This window comes from Propithecus coquereli, unplaced genomic scaffold (assembly GCF_000956105.1).
Source record: "Propithecus coquereli isolate 6110/MARCELLA unplaced genomic scaffold, Pcoq_1.0 Scaffold179, whole genome shotgun sequence".
In the NCBI taxonomy this organism is placed as follows: Eukaryota; Metazoa; Chordata; class Mammalia; order Primates; family Indriidae; genus Propithecus; species Propithecus coquereli.
The window spans coordinates 1,632,421-1,652,537 of record NW_012142634.1 but is presented as its reverse complement, the minus strand read 5'-3'; the positions used below and the strand labels follow the sequence as shown (position 1 = coordinate 1,652,537).

At 37.3% G+C, this 20,117-nt stretch overlaps 2 protein-coding genes and 1 pseudogene across 3 annotated transcripts in view; 1 reads left to right on the top strand and 2 right to left on the bottom strand.

The window, feature by feature from the left end:
• Nucleotides 1-1,799: 1,799 nt before the first annotated feature.
• LOC105808690 (protein FAM24A-like) lies at nucleotides 1,800-3,568 on the top strand. Its single transcript, XM_012642405.1, has 2 exons — nucleotides 1,800-2,131; nucleotides 3,376-3,568. Exons 1-2 carry the CDS (start codon nucleotides 1,881-1,883, stop codon nucleotides 3,566-3,568), a joined length of 444 nt encoding a protein of 147 aa, XP_012497859.1. The 5' UTR covers nucleotides 1,800-1,880.
• Nucleotides 3,569-5,535: 1,967 nt separating this feature from the next.
• LOC105808660 (chromosome unknown open reading frame, human C10orf88) overlaps nucleotides 5,536-20,117 on the bottom strand; it is a 19,583-nt gene continuing 5,001 nt past the window's right edge. Inside the window, exons 3-5 of the mRNA XM_012642374.1 lie at nucleotides 19,974-20,115; nucleotides 11,111-11,565; nucleotides 5,536-5,832 (exon numbers count right to left, since the gene is read on the bottom strand). Coding sequence (XP_012497828.1) covers nucleotides 5,598-5,832; nucleotides 11,111-11,565; nucleotides 19,974-20,115 — 832 coding nt within the window. The 3' untranslated portion in view covers nucleotides 5,536-5,597. The remainder of the gene's footprint in view (nucleotides 5,833-11,110; nucleotides 11,566-19,973; nucleotides 20,116-20,117) is intronic.
• LOC105808711 lies at nucleotides 6,442-6,974 on the bottom strand (annotated as a pseudogene). Its single transcript, XR_001137396.1, has one exon. The product of XR_001137396.1 is annotated as a cytochrome c oxidase subunit 6A1, mitochondrial pseudogene (transcript).

Below are 20,117 nucleotides of genomic sequence, written 5' to 3'. Positions count from 1 at the left end.
CAAAGAGTGCTTCCTGGGCTAGGCCACTGGACGTGGCGGGATCCCCTGTAGGGTCAGAGGAGGGCAGTCTCAGGACCAGCGGGGCAGAAGAGCACTTCCCCTGCTGGATTACCGTCAGCGGGGATCCCAATCTGTCTTGCCAGGCCACTGCTGCTGGGCTCGCCTGGGCTTGTCAGCAGGACTCACATTAAATCCAGGGGAGGACGGAGCTAGATTGAGAGTTGGAAAACACCAGGCCTGGCCAGCTCCTCTGTTCTGCTGCTACTATGCTCATCCAGGTCTGGGGTTTCTAATCAGTTTTCTTTCCAACTTTCAGAGTCCTCTTTTGTTTGACTCTTGTGTTATTTCCAGGGATATAGTTAACACTTAGCTGAGAGGAGCAGGGAGAAACAAGTCTACACAATCTTGTCTACACCTGGAATCTCCTCATTTAATTGTACTACTACATTGGCTGGGTATGAGTGCCTTAAACTCACACAACCCTGACTAGAACAGGCATCCCATTCAACTTTCATTTTTGTAACTTTTAACCGTAAAGGGTGAAAATCTTCCCATGTCAATGGACATGTGTTTGAGTCCCAGTAAATGGCTCCATATTATTTCATTGTGTAACTAAAACAGAAAGTCTAACCAGTCTTCTATAATTAATTTTTTAAGTGTGAGGGTGTTTAAGTGTAAGGCCTCCCCACATTTCTGTCATTTTCTTTTATTTGTTAAATTGAAATCTTAAACTTGCTTTTGATTAGCAGTCAAATCCTGAAGATTAATGGAAGGGAAATAAGACCTGAAAAGGTAAAAGACTTAGAATTAAGTGATTCAAAGTAGTATTTATATTTCATGGGAGCTAAACTACACCCTGACATGGAACAGAATTCAGAACTCTATGGAAGAGAGCTGGTGTCCAGAGGGTTGATGTCACACAGCCTATGGCATAAAAGATGGAACTAGCCCATTCTACTAGCTCTGGCCGAACGGAGACTGCACTTCCAAAAGCGAACTTTTCAACCTTGGATCTTAATTACTCCTAACAGGGATAATTAGATCTATCTTTCTCAGATTACAGGTTTGATAAATTCTTGATAAAATATCCTGTTCCCTAAGTTTTATTTTATTTTTTTACAGTTGGCCTTCATCTAGCTCTGAATGTTTTCACTGTAGTGAGTATGCTTAGCAGTCAAGAGTGTTTTTTCTTCTTTCTTGGCTCACTGTTCCCCAATTTCAGAGTGTTAGATTAAGCAAATTGTTTATTCCAGACAAATTGGATTTCCTTGGAGGATTTAGTATTTAGGAGGAAACATGGCAAAGGAAGGCCTATGGTCTACTAGAAAGACAGAATGGGGGACAAGAGGCTCCTGAAGCAGCTGGTTCCTGGTCTGTGTAGGGCACTACCCATCTCTGAGACTGGGCAAGGGCTTGGCTGGAAGTTTCTAGAATCTCCTTAAACCCCGATATGGCATGACCCAATTATCAGTGGGAGAAGTAAAAAGTTTTTTTTTCCTAAAACACATATTACTTATGAAATGGGTTTGCATAATCTCGGTATTGTCGGACAGTAACATTTCGGAAAAAAGTAATTCCCTTAGTCCCATAAAATACTTTTAAACCTAATGTACAATGAGGGGTGAATTCTGACTCTCGGAGTGAATATATTTCAGGAGACTCAGTATTTGAGAGCAAAATGATTAGCTCCAGTACAGGTCTGTTTGTTATTTACAGTTGCACATTACTGCATGTGCAAGATAAGGATTCTCCCAAGAGTCTGTATTTCTGATTTCTTTCTCTCTGGAGTTGCCTTTCAGTCCTTTTTCATACACAAATATACCTTTTTATCCACTCATGGGCTATCCTAGGCTCCTGGGCCTTTCTGGGAAGATTTACTCATGGTTTACACTCATAGGATCTGTTTGGGGTTCATTCTTTCTCCACTGCAGGAAATATCTGAGGTTGTTAAGGGCTGTGTGGGGAGAAAAGCCACGTTCAGCTTGACTGCACTTCTCTGCCTAGGTGTGTCAAAGATGTTTGATGTCAGGACGAAGATTATGATCGGCATTGGAAGCAGCTTACTGATTGCCACGATTGTGCTGACAAGCATTGTTCTCTGTCTTTACATCAAAGTATCCAAAGCACTAAGGTGAGTCACGTGGGTAAGACTGGACACCTCCTCAAACAGGATACCTGGGCTCTCTGCATGAGCAGGTCCTTCCTCGCTGCTGTGGCCACACCTGGGTGAGGGCAGGAAGAGCAGGCAGCTTTGGAAAGGCAAAAAGGCAGCAGAAGGCCGGGCGCAATGGCCCACACCTGTAATCTTAACACTCTGGGAGGACGAGGCAAGAGGATCGCTTGAGTTCAGGAGTTTGAGACCAGCCTGAGCAAAAGCGAGACCTTGTCTCTACTAAAAATAGAAAAATTAGCCAGAAGTCCATTGCGCGCACCAGTAGTCCCAGCTACTCAGTAGGCTGAGGTAGGAGGATTGTTTGAGCCCAGGAGTTTGAGGTTGCTGTGAGCTATGATGACACCACTGCACTCAACTCGGGGCAACAGAGCAAGGCTGTGTCTCAAAAAAAAAAAAAAAAAAAAGGCAGCAGAGTTAAAACCTTATTTTTTCTCCTTCTGGCTTGGGTTTGTGAGCTCATAAGGTAGAATGTTCTCTGCCTGGGGCTGCATGCCAGTGCTGCTTGGCTGTCACTGAGCTTACCATCTGGTATGTAAATCAGCACCTTGGCTGGGCCTCGCGCTGTCCTGGGCCCTGTAGACTGAAGACTGCGGGACAGGCTGCCCGAGTGAGTCTCTGCCTCGTGCTCATGCACAGGATAGGCTGACCTCCTCTTGCCTGAGCTGGGGCTCTCAGGGTGCTCCCTCAGTCATTGCCAGTGAAATGGGACAGTGAGGTGGGCCTCTAGGACCCTGGGACAGCTGAGCTGTGTGAAGATCCTGGGGGACATCTAATAAGGGGGTATAGGTCAGACAAGAAATGATCAGTTTGGGGAAGACCCTTCAAGTATGGGAGAGATTGGTTGTCAGAAGCAGTTGTGTCCCATTCTAGGGAGTCAGATGGCACATCCCGGAGCCCGGGCACAGCTCAGTGCAGTGTCTTCCCCGTCATTCCTGCCTCTTGAGGGCCTGCAGCGACCAGCTGGGGGATTCCCACTTGCAATTCACTCTCACTTTTGTTGGCTGACTTTACATTTATAGCAATCATAGGAAAGGAAGGGATTAAAGAGGAACTTGGGACACGGGAGGGAGATTTAATCCAGTGCTGGTGTCACATCTTTGACTGGCTCCAGCCCTAAACTTCCCAGATAACCCTGACAACTGCCACAGATGGACTGAGAAGAAAAATTCTAAGCCTGTGCTTTGTGTATGTCTTTCCTTAAGAGCTGCAAAGGAACCTGATATTATAGCCATAAAAGGTAATAGTCTAGCCAAGTTGTGCTGGGTCAAGAACGCCCACGTCAGACCCACCGCCACTGAGTCTTATCCTGTGCTCCAGTGCTGTGACGGATGCCAAATGTATGCAGATTTTGACTCCCTGCCACCTTGCTGCTGTGACATAAATGAGGGACTCTGATTTGGGAAAAGTGGGCATGAAAATCTTCATGAGCAGTACTTCTTTCTTAGTGGGATGTTTTATTATTCAAATAAAGTTCTAGAGTGTTTACATGATATTATATAATGAACAATGTTATTTTATATACTTTTGAATAAATGTGCAACATTGAAAATAATCCTCTCTGTTGTTGGTTATAAACATCCCTTATTTAAATAGATGTATTAACCACTTTGGGACTTGGGGTAACTAGTTTGTAATATTCCATTGCAATAGAAGGAGAGTTAGAGCAGAAAATGAAAGCCTTCAGCACATCTCCAACCCCAGAAGGGAGATACACCTTGATCTCAGGGCATTTCCAATTTCGGCCTCAGCTGATCTTGCCCAGGGGGAGTAGTTGGTGTGGCTCTTCCTCTGAGGGCTTTGGTCAATCACATCCAGCTCCCCCCACGGGGACGCCATTCATCCAAAGGTGGTGAGAAGAGCCAGGTGGGATTTCCCTGGGATAAAGCTGTCTGACCTGTGTGAAGATGGGCTTGAGCTCAGTGGCCTCCAAAGGGCATTTGGAAAACCCAGATTCCTCCTGCTGCCATCGCCCAAATCTTCAGAGCAGGCTGCCTCTTTTGTGGATCAGTGTAACAGTGATTTGTGCTGATCCTGCCAGCTATGTCTTCAGCTGTAACAGGAACCCGCAGGCAAAGCCCAAGCCCAGACCCCCTGGACCACAGTGCGAAAGAAAGGAAACTTACTAAGGACTGTGAGCCCCTTTGATTTTCAGGCCCAGAGAGTCACTGAAACTCAACAGCAGTCATGTCTCACTCCCCTCTGGAGCTAAATAATTACGTCTTAAAGCCACTTGCTAAGTGGGCTCTAGACTGATGCCAAGTAGCCCTAAAATGCCATACGCTGGACACCAGTATATAAATTAGACCTCCTTTTAAAGAACAAACTTGCCAAAACATAAACGTGTATGAGATAACCCTTTTCTTAAAAATAAAAGATGTTAAGCAAAGATTGACAATAAAATAGTTCTATTAAGACAAGTAGCTTCCAGAGGGGATGCATTTATTTTTATATGCAAATAAATCACCCTTCAACAAATATACAGTAGTTATAAGATCTGAAAATTGAGTCTGCCAGAGAGAACTGCAATCTCTGGATTCATATGCCTTAATCCTTCCGTGCAGAGCCTCAGCATTTCATATGGTAAACACGTCAGAAAAGGACTCTGGGGGAGAAAAACATGTATCAGTTGTTCAAAAAGAGAGACTTCCTAATACTATCTGGGGTTACTGAGGTCAAATGAGACGACTGCTCCTGTTTTACACGAAACACCAAATCCAAAGTACTAATCCTAACAAGGAACAGGCCGGTTCTGATTGTTTACTTTCCTATCTACAGCCATGCTGTTATGAAACAAATAATATAAACAAGACCGTGTGAACTAATTTTACACATGCCAAACATCAATTGCATCTTACTCATTATCTCAGATAAACAACACAAAATGTAAATTAGTGATCTGAATTAAAGGTTCCAAGTCTTAACTACCCAATTTTCCAAGACAATTAGAAAAAGAAAAAAAATCAAACACTCTAAGTGTTATTTTTCATATTCCTAAAATTATATAATAAGGTCTTTGTATAAATAAGTCACTTCATACTCTGGTTTCTCTTCAGATCTTATAAATCTTTCGCCTTTTACTAAATAAGTCACTTTAAACACATATACAATACACACTAATGAACGGAATTAGAAATTCTTAAATATTTTAAACACTTAAGCAATACAAGCATGCATAAATTTCTGTAAGAGTGAAAAATCTTGCTAGCAAAAATAATTTATGACTGTATCATGTTAACTCATAGTGTACAGTACTGGATTTACAAGAACAAGTGTAGTAAAAATGAACACTGAGGTCACTTTATGTTAAGTAAGATTATGATCCTTCAAAGGACATTAAATCCTTGTTTTTCAGAAACATTTTTGGGTTTTGGCTTTGTAATAAATATGCAATAGACATCTGCAGTACATTGTATATGTTGAGAGCTTATCTCTCTCCATTTGAAAGTCTTTCTCTGGAGTCATAATGTCTTAGAGGTATCCCGGTGGGTGGGGAGTTGGGATTTTGCAGCAAGTCCATTAACAAAGCAATCTTATCATCTATGTGCTCCTGGAGTTTACATATTCGCTGATCGATGTAGTCTGTAAGTTTCTTTTCCATCAGTTCCATGTTTTTAGAAAGAATCTTTTCCAGGTAGGAGCAAACAGATTGTTCTTCCATTCTAAAAAGCAATTTAAAAAAAATCAAATTTCCCTAGTATAACAAAAACAACCAAGCTATACAACAAGCAGCCAACATGCATGGCTGAAATTTCTCTCCATAAGTATGCTGTCTGCTTACAAGGTATGTCCAGGTTCCAAGTATACCACAAGTGAACACAGTCCTAAATGCCCAACACATTCTTAAATTATTAGATTATACAATTGAAATGGGACTATAAAAGTGAAGATGAACCTTTCAAGAACAATCCTTTAGAAAGGGCTGTTTTGATACTGAGCTCCAAATCAAAACTATTCTTGCCCAATTTTTAAAAAGCCAACATGTATATTTTCCAAGTACTTCCCCAAGCAACCCTACAATTTAAACAGTTTTTTCTTCCTTTATACAAACAACTTTACTAAAGTACTGGAAGGTATTCTAAGCCAATATGAATATAACACTTATGAATTTAACTGGAATAAGCAAATTAATAATAAATAAAAAGCACAGCAGTTCCTAACATTCATATTCAACACTAGTAGAGTGAATCTCAGAGTGTGGTCCACAAAATCCTGGGGTCTCCGTGACTTTTTCAGGGATTCAATGAGGTCAAAAGTATACTAAGATGTTATTTTTTTTTTTTTTTTAAGTTGAAAGTGTTTATTTAAGCCATCTCCTGCCACAAGCAAAGGGATGGGAGATCAGTATACTGGTAATCATTTGATAAAAGAAGGTGAGCGTAAGGTCCCGCACACTTTTTCTGGTCCGTGTGCAGAGTAATGGTCCAAACCAATGCTGTGGTCCCCAGTGCCTGGGTAGTGCTCCAGGTTCTCTTTATTCATCTTCATAGCCAGTTGGAAGCGGATTCACATGAGGGTTGTGGAATAGAGCATGGTTACCATCTCCCCAGGGAAAGGGCTTGGTCCTGATGCGAAGATGGGGGTAGGGGATGAACTCGGGTCTCTCGTGCTCTCTGTGGCGCGACTTCAAGAAGACATTCAGCATGCTCACTCCCGCCCCGGGGAGCGCGACGAAGAAGGTGAGGGCCTTCCACGTGCGAGCTGAGCCCTCTTCGCCGTGGGCGCCGCTCGACATAGGCCACCTCAGCTGTGGGCGGGACCGACCCAGCAGCCCAGAAATCTTGGACACAGCCGCCGCCATTTTCAACCTAAGATGTTATTAATATTTGACTTTTTCATCCTCATACTCTCATGATTATACACTGGCATTTTCCAGGGCTACAAAATGTATAATGTCATTGCTCTGATGACTAATAAAATTTTTAGTTGTGTATTCTTTCCTAAAATTTCTTAAGGTAATAGGTTTAGTGTATAAATATACGCTTTTCCAGAGATTAACCCAGTTTGTTCTCAGTATTGCTAGTATGCTCTAACTAGCTACATTGATTATACATGCCATAATGCAACATATATGACAATGCAGCCAAAAGCTAAACCACAAAGATTTCCATAAATTTAAAACACCATTCTCATTAAACTTCTTAAAAGAAAATTTGGCTGATTTTCATAAAGCTTGTTATTTATGTTTATATTAATAGTGTGTTTAGTATTGTTATTTTTAAACACATATTTTTATACAGCCTACATAAAGATTTTTGTATTCTTCAATTAAGAGTGTAAAGACCACAAAAGTTTGAGAACCACTACTCTAGAATATATCAAGGAGGGATTTTTTAAACACTGTTTATTTTGAAATTATGGATTCACAGGGTTGCAAAGTTAGGAGAGTTCCTCAGTATCCTTCACTCAATTGTCCCAATGGTTACATCTTATCTAACTATAATACCCAAACCAGGAAACTGATATTAGTACAATGTATGTATAGTTCTATCACATGTATACATATTTATCTAAACACTACAATCAAGGGCAGAACTATTCCTTAACTACAAAATCTCCTTCCTGCTACCCCTTTATTGTCGCATTCACTTTCGCAATCCCCTCCTTCCCTAACACCTGGCAACCACTGTATGTTCTCCATCTCTATAATTTTGTTATTTAGGGAATGTTATCTAAATGAGATCACATAGTATGTGACCTCTTGAGATTATACTGTTACTCAGCACGATGCCTTTGTGACCCATCCAAGTTGCTGCTTTTCATTGCCTGTAAGCGTATGAGCATTCCATGATACGCACGTACCACGGTTTGTTTAACCATTCACACACCACATTTTTATTGTTTTCAGTTTGGTGCTCTTACAAACAAAGCTGCTATGAATAATTGTGTACAGGTTTTTGTGTAGGCAAACTTTCATCTCTCTGGGATAAATGCTCAGGAGTATGATTGCTGGGTCATATAGTAACTGTATGTTTAGTTTTTAAGAAACTGACCAAATAGTTTTTAGAGTAGCTATACCATTTTACATTCCCACCAGCAACGTATGAGAGATCCAGTTCCTCCATATCCTTGCCAACATTTGGTATTGTTACCATGTTTAAATTCTAGCTGTTCAAATAAGTATGTAGTGATACCTTGTGGTTTTAATATGCATATCCCTAATAGCCATAAAGTCAATGTTGATCATCTTTTCATTTGCTTATTTGCCATTTGTATACTCTCTCTGGTGAAATGACTGTCTTTTGCCATGTTCTAATTTTGGATTGTGTGTGTGTGTGTTTTTTTTTTAATGTTGAGTTTTGATCAGCCATTTGTTGGATTTGTGATTTGCAAATATTTTCTCCCAGTTTGTATTTTAATCCTCTTAACAAAATCTTTCATGGGTAAAAGTTTTCAATTTTGATGGGGTCCAATATATCGATTTTTTCATCTGATGGGTCATGTTTTTGGTGTCATATCTAAGAAGTCTTTTTCTAGTCCTAGGTCCCCAAGAGTTTCTCCCATAGATTATTAGAAAGGTTTTACAATTTTATATTGTACATTTTAGTCTATGAACCATTTTTTGTGAATTTCTTTATAGGGTACGAGGTTTCAGTCACAACTCATTCTTTGCCTGTGAATATCCAATTGCTCCAGTACCACATGTTAAAAAGACTATCTTTCCTCTGTTGAATTACCTTTATACCTTTGTCAAAAATCAGTGTGCCTCAGTAGACCTATTTCTGTGCTATCTGTTCTATCGATCTGTGTATCTATCCCTTTGTCAATACCACAGTCTTGAATACTGTGGCTCTGTATCTTGAAATCAAGTAGTGACTTCTCTCACTTTACTCTCCTTTTTCAAAATTGTTCTGTAGTTCCTTTATCCATTTTTTCAGAATTTTCCATTTCAAAATTTTAGAAATCATCTCATCCATATTTATAAAAAATCTTGAATTACTGATAGGAACTGTATTAACCTTATATTATCAACTTGGGGAGAACTGACATTTTTAATATATTAAGTCTTCAAATCCATGGACATAGTTTGTCTCTCCATTTTCTTAGGTCTTTCATCAGTATTTTGTAATTTTCAGTCCACAGATCCTGTACATGTTGTTAGATTTATATGTATTTTTACATGTTTTATAATTATTTTTACAGATTTGTATATTTTACATGTATTTACATGTTCAATTTTTGGGGGTAATCTAGTTTTGGTATCATGGTAATGCTGGCTTCATAAAATAAGTTGGGAAATCTTTCCTCTTCTATTTTTTAGAAGTGTGTAAAATTTGTGTTCTTTAAATGTTTGGTAGAATTCTCTAGTGGAAACATCTGGGCCAGGATATACCTTTTTCATGAGCTTTTCAATGACAAATTAAGTACTTTTAATAGTTATAGGACTATTCCATTTCCTATTTCATGTTGGTTGAGTTTGGTAGTTTGTAGTTGTTGAGGAATTAATCCATTTCTTCTAAGTTATCAAATTTATGAGCATAAAGTTGTTTGTCATATTTATTATTGTATCTTTTTAATGGCCTTAGGATCTGTAGTGATATCCTGCTACATTGCTGATATTGGTGATTTGTGTCTTCCCTCTTTTATCTTTGCCAGTCTTGCTAGAAGTTTACCAATTTATTAAAATTTTCAAAGAACCAGTTTTGCTTCCTTGATTTATTATTTTCCTGTTTCTGAGTAAACTGATTTATGCTCTTTATCATTTCGTTCTTTCTCCTTGCTTTAGGTTCATTTTGCTTGGATTTTAAATTATGGATTCAATTTCTTTAATGGTTATAGGTCTATTCAGATTATCTATTTCATCTTGGTTGAGCTGTTCTAATTTTGTGCTATTGATTTGAGAACTTTCCTCTTCTAATGTAATCATTTAGTGCTATCAATATCCTTATCAACACTTCTTTAGCTGCATCTCACAAATTTTGATCTGTTGTATTTTCATTCATTTCCATGTATCATTTTTAATTTCTGTTGAGATTTCTTCTTGAACCATAGATTTATGTGTGTTGTTTCATTTCCATGTGTTTCGGAATTTTCTTCTTGTCTGTTACTGATTTGTAGTTGGAGAATATACTTTGTATGATTTCAATCCTTTTAAATTTGGTTAGATTTGCTTTATGACTCAAGATATAATCTATATGTGACTCTTCCATGGACACTTGAAAAAATGTATACTCTGCTATTGTTGTTACAGCCTTCAATAAATGTCAGTTCAATCCTGTTGGTTGTTAGTGGTGTTTAGTTACAAAATAATCCAGCTACCTCATTTTCAGATAAAAACTCTAAACTGAGGAAGATTAAACAGTATGGCAAAATGAGTAAGCCAAAACTATGACCAGAGTCCTGAATTCCAGTCTAGAACACAATTTTGACACACTATACCTATGTAAAGAATTAGGAACATAATAAATACCTAGCTACCTCTTAATCAAATATGTGTTGCCAAAATAAAGGATTAAGAGATCAGGGGTAAAGCTTGTATACTACAATTATCATCCTAATATAGTTTATTATTATTCAGAAATTAGCCTAGACCAAACATAATCTACAAAGAAAACCTTTTACAATGGCATATTAAACATACCTAGGCAGAAAATAGTACAAACATAAATAAAACAATGTAAAGATTATGATTCCCACAGCTCCTCTCTATTCATGCAAATCAATTTCTACTCCAACATTCAGCTAGTACTCATAACCCTTCCAACAAATGCCTGAGAAGTGTGCAACACATCCAGCTATAGGCACTGAATTTCAAAGCAATCCATTCTACTCTGTAGTTATTCCCTATAAGTGTATTAATAGTAAAATGTAAAAAAAAAAAATGGCTGCTAAAATTTTCTCTGGAAACAGATTTTCAGGAGTACTCACTGAGACAAATCTGTTTCCCTTCATCTGATTCTCCCAACTACCAGATTACATTTGTCTTAAAATAATACTTACCCAACACCAAGAATGCCTTCACTGGGCTTGGTGATGTTTTCCTGCCACTCAGCCTTATGTCCCACATGGAGATGATTAACTTGACTACACAAATTCTGGAGAAAAGGCAGCAACTCAGAGTTAGGTATATTTGAGTTGTCAATTGTTTTCTTTGGTAAGAAAGAGGATACTGCATTTTTAAGATCTTTTTCAAGAAGGGAATGATTTTGTGGCATAATTTTACATTCGCTAAGGTTTGCAGTATTCCCCTGACCAGGAAGCTGTGTACTTTTATCAATGTAAGCTTTTAAGTTTTCTGTCACATTTCCAGACATCAATCCAGTTCTGAAAGGAAAAGGTGTGGAGGATGACTTGTCTAAGGCTCCTAACGTAGATGATGAGTGCAGTCCAATCACATGCTTGTATCCAGGATTTCCCAAAACCGACTGAAGCTGTTCTCCAACGGGAATGCAATTCTAAAGAAGGTAAATAAGTAAACATTAATATGAATAATACTGACAGCTAAATTTTGGAGTAATTAATATGAGCCAGGCACTGTGCATTCTTTTATTTGATACTGAAAACATCCTTATGAAATAGGCTACTATTCATATCCCAGTATTAATTGGAGGAGACCAAGGCTAATGATGACCTGGCCAAAGTAACACAGCTAGTGAGTTGCAGAACTGGGGACACGAATCTAGGCTAACTTCACTCCACAGTCAGGGCTTTTAATCATTTCACTGTAGTTTTCCTAAAGAAAATATTAAAATAAATACTAGCATGCATAGTAAAATTACATTGACATATCTTAATGTTTTCACTACAAAGGCCTCTTTAATTCATGGTGATAAAATATAGTACTCTCAATTGAGTCACAAGAATTGATCATTTTCTTAGAATTCAATTATATTATTCCCAACTTTCAACATTATGGTAAGCTACTCATTTTTACATAGTCATATATTTTGCAATGAGTTTTTCATGGAAGCTATACAGATAGGTACACTATTTAAAGCTGTATGTTCTATGGGTACATTTGTGACATTTTCAGTGACTAAAATGTGCTACCACTTGGCTGTGTTTGCTGTAAGAATTTCTAGGATAATAAGAGTTATGTTTTACAGACTCAACTGCTCATGCAGTATTATTTCCAGAGAAGATTCTGGCTTACCTTGAAGAGGTTACAGTATCTCCCTTTTATGTTCTTCAATTTTTCCACTAGAGAAAAGCAAAATACCTCTAGCCTAACTAACTCTTAAGCATTATAGCTCTATTCTAAATTCAAAACATAGATGTCTACTATAGATTCTTATCAGAGGATATCATCCCACACTTACTGCTGTTCAACAGCTAGTGAGAGATAGACTGAAAAAAGTAACACGCAAGATTAGCTGAAGAAATTCAGTTCATATATTCATCTAGATATTCTAAAAAAGTACTGCTAGACTAAGTCAGGCCAACATTCATTTATTTAACAAATATTTAGCAGGAATCTACTCTATGCTAGGTATTGTTTCAGGCACTGGAAATACAGCAGTGAACAAAACAAATTAAAGTCCCTTACCTCATGGAGCCTACGTGACAGAGGAGTAGGAAGAGACAGACCACACAGCAAGGAAGAAAGAAAATATATCATAGGATAGAGATGGGGATAAATACTTCAGGGAAAAATAAAGAAGGAAAGGGAAATAATGAGGGCCAGAGAAGGTGGGGGAGGACTGTACTGTTATGCTCCTATCCAACTTCTTTTACTAAACTGCACTTTGGAAAAATGCTCTTTATAGAGAAATGTTAACCTGTTGTCAATTTATCTTCAAATTCAACTTTTGAATAAACCTGAATATTTGAATATTCCTAGAACAAGATGGATCATACATAATTATATTTACAAAATGTTAACATTAGACAACTTTCCATAAGGTCAAAAAAACTTTACTCAGTCATAATGGAAAAACTCACTTATTTCTCTGTATTTCCAAAAATTATATTACAGAAAATAGACAAATCTAAACTAACAGTAATGATATTTATACTAGAGTCAATGTCAAAATTATGGGTGATCATTAAATAGGCAGAAAATTTAAACTGAAAAATCTAAATGTAAAGATATTTGCTATGTAAAATTTTCTGACATACAGTATTTCTGATTGTTTATAAGAAATGCACTGATTATAAAAATTAGTCATTGGTAAGAAAGTAAAATGGTATAGCGCTTATGAAAAATAGCACAGAGGTTTCTCGAAAAATTAAAAATGGAAGTACAATATGATCCAACAATCCCACTTCTGGGTATATATCCAAAAGAACCGAAGTCAGGATCTCAAAAGAGACATCTGCACTTCCATGTTCATTGCAGCACTAGTCACCATAACCAAGACACAAAAACAACCTAAATGTCCACTAACCGATGGCACTGATAAAGAAAATATGGTATATACATACAACGAAATACTATTCAGCCTTTAAAATGAAGGAAATCTTGTCATATGCGACAAAATGATGAATCTGGAGGACATTACAAGTGAAATAAGCCAGTCACAGAAGGAGAAATAATGCATGACTTCACTAACATGAGGTTCTAAAACAGTCAAACTCATAGAAACAGAGAGCAGAATGGTAGTTGCCAGAGGCAGAGGGAAAAGGGGAAATAGGAAGTTGATATTCAACAGGTATTAGTATAAAGTTTCAGCTATACGAGATGAACAGGTTTCAGAAATCTGCTGTACAACACTTCAGTTAACAATAACATTGTGCCATATGTTTCTCATTAACAAAAATTTGTTAAGAGGGTATATCTCATGTTAAGTGTTCTTACCACAATGAAAAAAAGTCATATTTTCTGAGATGTGAGCTCTTTAGGTGATTTTTTTCTCTTTAGATTAAACATCAAGAAATTCACAGGTAAGTACATGCCACTATGGGAAATGAACAAACCCCAGGTGCCTGGCTGCTATTCCTCTACTTCTTTTTATATGTGCTTTTTCAATTTTTATTTTGACTTGTCCCGGCATATATTGTTTTGTAAGCCGCATCAAATCCTTTTGAAAGTAGATGGTTAAATACATATTAAATAATTTAAAAAGCCTACCCTTTGCTAGAATAATTCCACTCGAGAAATTTACCCTAAAAAGATACATGAACAAGTATGCAAAAATAGATGTTCCAAGTTCCCTCTATGCACCACTATGCATGCTGTCAAAAAAATCTGAAGAAATATTCTAAATATTCATGAATAGAAAACTGACTGTATAACAGAGTATTCATAAAAATCACAGAAAGATGTATTTATTGCTTAGTAAGAGGCCTGATATCCTTTTAAGTGAAGAATGTTACTGAGCAACATAATACAATATGAAAGCATTTAGATAGATTGTGTCCATATAGTTATACATGTAAAGAGCTATATGTATGTATATGTGTGTATATAAACTACATATGTTGTATACAGTGATTTCTGAAAAATTAATAGTTTATCTGAATATATTATAGGAGTTATAAAAGTATGACTTTTCTATACTTTTTTGTTTTTTTAATTATAAAATATTCAAACATGTATCACCTTTAATAATCAGAAAAAATAAATAAGGTCATTTTGAAGGGGAAAAAAAGAATATTAATGGCCGGCGTGGTGGCTCATGCCTGTAATCCTAGCACTCTGGGAAGCCGAGGCAGGAGGATCACACTTGAGTTCAGGAGTTTGAGACCAGCCTGAGCAAGAGCAAGACCCCGTCTCTATTAAAAATAGAAAAAATTAGCCGGGCGTGGTGGTGTATGCCTGTAGTCCCAGCTACTCAGGAGGCTGAGGCAGGAGGATCACTTGAGCCCAGGAGTTTGAGGTTGGTGTGAGCTAGGCTGATGCCACTGCACCCTAGCCTGGGCACAGACCAAGACTCTGTCTCAAAAAAAAAAAAAAAGTATTGACTCCTGAACAATTGAATGTTTTCTTTGAGAAAATGGGCCAAATCCTTTTATTCAACTAACATTAAATGACAACTATATACTTTGATATAGAATTCCTATTCAATTATTCTAAATTGCTAAAGTGAAAACAAATCAAAGTCAGCAATCTGAACTACAAATACAAAGAAATAAGAAATACTCTAATATTTATTGAGATATCATGAAGGTTTAGATTGCATTTCATATTCACATTGACTCAAGAGTATTGAACTTTAATAAAATTTTCAAGAAAACAAATAATTCCACGGCACAGGTGAAGCAGGGAGAGATCGAGACTTCTAATGCAGGTCCCCAGGTCCTTCCTTTCCCTCAGGACAGGCCCTGCCTAGACAATGTGTGTGATCACACCACTTACTCAGGAGCCATTTTGGTCATGAAACATCCCCATTTTATGCTCAAATATTTAAATGGTTTTCATGACCTTTTCCATGCCTTAGAAATCCACAGAGGCCTAGTATGTTAACAATAAGCAATCCTAGAGAACCAGAATACATGTGAGTGATGCACTGTGCTATGACAACACTGGCTGATAGGAATTTTTCAGCTAAGGACTTTCTTGCTAGAAAGGAAGTCTTTCATTAGCATGTTTAAAAGTACATTGAACTCGATCACCTTCTTTCTTCCCCAGGGTGTCCCTCAAATGCATTAGTGGTGGGAAGAAAGCAAGTTACAGCACCATGTACACAGCACTTATCCATAAGTGTTGGCTGGGGATTTTGCGGGGGTGGTGGTGCAGCCTTATGTGTGTTTCTATATGCATAAAAAACTCTAGAAGGATATATATCAAACTGTTACCTGTGGTTACTTCTGGGGAACAGAATGACAGCTGAGAAAACACTTTAATTTTTTACTGAACACTTCTGTATTGATTAAAATTCATGGCAATGAAAACTTTTTATAGAATAAAACCATATTAAAATTTAAAGATATAGCCAAAATAAATATTTGCTATGTAATTTCATTTTTTTTCCAAAGTCAAGTTTTTAAAAGATAGAAATTGGTAAGTAAGCTAGTTATAGTTAACTAATCATTCCAAAATCATTTCACAAAGAATTTTTTCCTTTTTAAAATACTCCTCTAAAAGTTATTCTCAAACTACAAAGTACATAGACTCACCTAGGTATGAGTGTTTAAAATCCTGATTCCCAGACCCTACCCTCTGGGATTGAGTAGGTAGTAAATGAGGACCAGGAATCTGCATTTTGAAGCCATTCCAAAGGATTCTGACACAGATGTTCTATGGATCACACTTGAAAAATCACTGCCCTAAACTATTAAAAAAGCTCTGATCACACAAGCTTGACAAATTCTTCCACTATGCTCACTATCTCCTTACACAACTGTCTTCCAATTTCTTCTTTTAATCTAAATTTCTTGAAAAAACCCATTTGCGATCAGTAATTCCACATCCCAATACCCAGTTCCTACCTAATCCCTCATAATCTGGTTGACATCTCATCACTATTCAAACTACCCCCTGAAGATCTCCAAGAAATATTTGGTTGATAAATCCAATAGACACATATAGTCATGTACCACACAATGACGTTTAGGTCAACAATGGACCCCATACACAATCGTGGTCCCCTAAGATTATAATGGAGCTGAGTAATTCCTATCAGCCAGTGGTGGCATAGCATAACACATTACTCACATGTATGTAGTGATGCTCGGTGTAAACAAACTTACTGCACTGCTACATAAAATTATGTACAGTACATAATGCTTGATAATGATAATAAATGTATTGGTTTGTGTATTTATTATACCATTAATCATTATTTTGGAATATATTCCTTCTACGTATATATATAAAAAAGTTAACTGTAAAACTGCCCCAGGCAGGTCCTTCAAGAGGTATTCCAGAGGAAGGCATTATTATCATAGATGACAGCTCCATGCATGTTATCACCCCTGAAGATCTTCCAGTGGGACAACATGTGAAGGTGGAAAATAGTGATATTGATGATTATTACTATGTGCAGGCCTAGGCTAATATTTGTGTTTGTGTCTTCGTTTTTAACAAAAACATTTAAAAAGTAAAAAAATACTAAAAACTTCAAAAATAGTAAAAAGCTTATAGAATAAGGAGATAAAGAACATATTTTTGTACAGCTATACAATGTGTGTTGCAAGTTCAGTGTTATTATGAAAGAGGAAAAAAGTTTAAAAAATTTAAGTTTATAAAGTAAAAATTTACAAAATAGCTAAGGTTAATTTATTATTGAAGAAAGAAAATTATGCTTTTATAAATTTAGCATAGCCTAAGTGTACAGTGTTTATCAAGTCTACAGTAGTGTAATCTCCTAGGCCTTCACATTTACTCGGTGCTTACTGACTCACCCAGAGCAATGTGCAGTCCTGAGAGCTCCATTCAACTAAGTGCCCTATACAGGTGCACCATTTTAAATCTTTCATATTTTTACTGTACCTTTAAATTTAAATTTTTTATTTTAGATATTGAGGTCTCACCATGTGACCCAGTATGTTCTCAAACTCCTTGGCCTCAAGCAATCCTTCTACCTCAGCCTCCTGAGTAGCTCGGATTACATGTACAAGTCACCACGCCCAGCATTTTACTGTATCTTGTCTATGTTTAGATAATGTTTAGATACACAAATATCACTGTGATACAATTACCTATAGCATTCAGTAGAGTAACATGCTGTACAGGTTTGTAGTCTAGGAGCAAGAGGCTATACCATATAACATAAGGTGGGCTATACCATCTAGGTTTGTGAAAGTACTCTCTGATGTTTGCACAGCAACGAAATCACGTAAGGATGCATATCTCAAAACGTATCCCAACTGTAAATCAAGGCATGACTGTATACATATAGGTACTTGGATCCATAAACAGGATAGACAAGTCTCTGTATGCATGAAGTTTAGACTTTAGTGAGACTAACAAGCCACCAATACATAAAAAACAAACTGGTCAGAAGGGCACTGATGAACTATGATATAGATTTGTAGGTACATGCTACTTTAAAACTCAGTGGCTGGGAAAGGTCACATTAAGGATGTAACTTAAAATGAGATCTGAATAATAAAACAGACACAAAAGTATCACAAGGTACAGTTACAAGTACAAAGGTCCTGAGGTAGAAACACATTTGGACATTTGGGGAATATACACATCACGTCTGGAGCAAGGTGCCCAGGGAAATGTGGCAGGAGATGAGGCTGAGGAGGCAAGCAGGACCCACATCCTAGAGGTCAGGGTAGAGAATCAAGATTAATTCTAAGTGTGATGGGAAGCAGCAGCAGGGTCTACAGAAGGCCAAGATGAGATCTCCTCACCCTTTCAGATCATTCTGGGTGCACTGTAGCAGCAGGAAGACCAGACAGGAACCTCCTGAGGCATCCAGGTGGGAGAATGGTGGAGGAGGAAAAGAAGTAGATTTCCTTCTTTTTCTGAAACCCTCCCTTCTGTGGTTCCCATAGTCTTTAGCTCTCCTGGTTCTCTTAACTCTGCCCATAATCCAACACGAGTACTAACTTAGTATTTGTAAACCTCGCAATATTTATAAGGAGTTCTTTACCTGCATTACTTAAATTTTCACATCAGTACTGTGACCTTTACAGTATTATCAATTAGATTTTGTACATAAAGAATTCAAATTGAAAAAAGAGTATGAATCAACTTGCCAAAGGATGCAGAATAAGAGACAGAACAAGAACTTGAAGTTGCCTTGCCTGACATCAAATCCTTTCTCTTGCTACTCTATCACACTGCTGTCTACTACTCTTCTGGTTCCCTTTTCCTCTCCCTGTATCCTTACCAAATGTAGCAACTCTGCAAGGTCTTTCTTCCTTGCTTTGGTCTCTCTCTTCACCACGTTCTCTGTTGCTTACTGTGGGTACACCCCTAAACCCCTCTTCCAGCCACTGAAGGTTCACTCCACTTCTCACAATCCTGTTTCCAAATGCTTGCAACACCCTTCCAGCTAATGTCTTATTCACAGCTAAAACTCAATATTCCCAAAATAAAACTCCTTTTCCCAAGTGTTGCATTTATATTACTGATATTGCCATCCTCAAAACCTCAATTTCACATTTGATTCTACTTTTCTCCTCTAATATCAAGTTAGTTGTCAAGTCCCAATGGATCCATTGTTTTAGCATCTCACAATCCAGCATCATGTTACTATGTGCAACCTTAAACCCTCATTAACTCTCATCTGGACGAGAGAAATAATGTATAGCTGGTCTCTTTCTTCTAGTCTTATTTTCTTGATTCACCTTATACAAAACAGTGGAATAAAATTTCTTGAAACATAGGTCAAAAACATTCACAACTTGAAAATACCATTCAAAGCTCTCTATGTTCTAGCTCAAAACTACTATAAACTTCCTTGTTACTTCTTTGTTCCACAGAAATAAATTACTATTCATTTCCCAGCTATATCCAGTTCCTCTAGCATTTAAGATTTTATCCGCCTCATTTTCTTTGTCTGAAATGGCCTCCCTCCAGATTTACTTGTCCAATCCCACCCTTCTTCAAACGTCTAGATAAACTGCCACTTCCTTTAGTAGCCTTGCCTGATCTACCTCATCGCTCACTACTTACATGCTCTAGACTATAAAAAATCTTTAAAACCAGGCTATAGACTAACTGATCATCATTGCAACCTCAAAAGTGTTCAAACCAGTGCCTTGTTCACTGTGAAGGTGTCTAATAAATACTTCCGGAATGAATGAGTGAATAAATTCATGAAAAAGTGTGAAGATCTGTAGTCAAAACATTTTGTAGGAAGGTAAATCTATAAAAATGTGACCTTTATGAAACTAAATAAAGGTAAATCAATTAAATCAGTTAAATCAATAAAAATTCAAAAAAAAATTTAAGTCACTACATTTCCTTATTTCCATTTTGAAATTTTTAATGATATCTGGAAAGAAATTCATTTCTACTTACCTGCTGCTGGAATCTAACCATATTCATCAGTTGCTGGGCTCCAGGTGATAACTTTGATCCCATGGATTCCATTATGCTTTGAACCTTGTCAAGGTCTATCCTTGATCCTAGAGCAGGAGAGCTTTTTGACGAATTTGCCAAAAC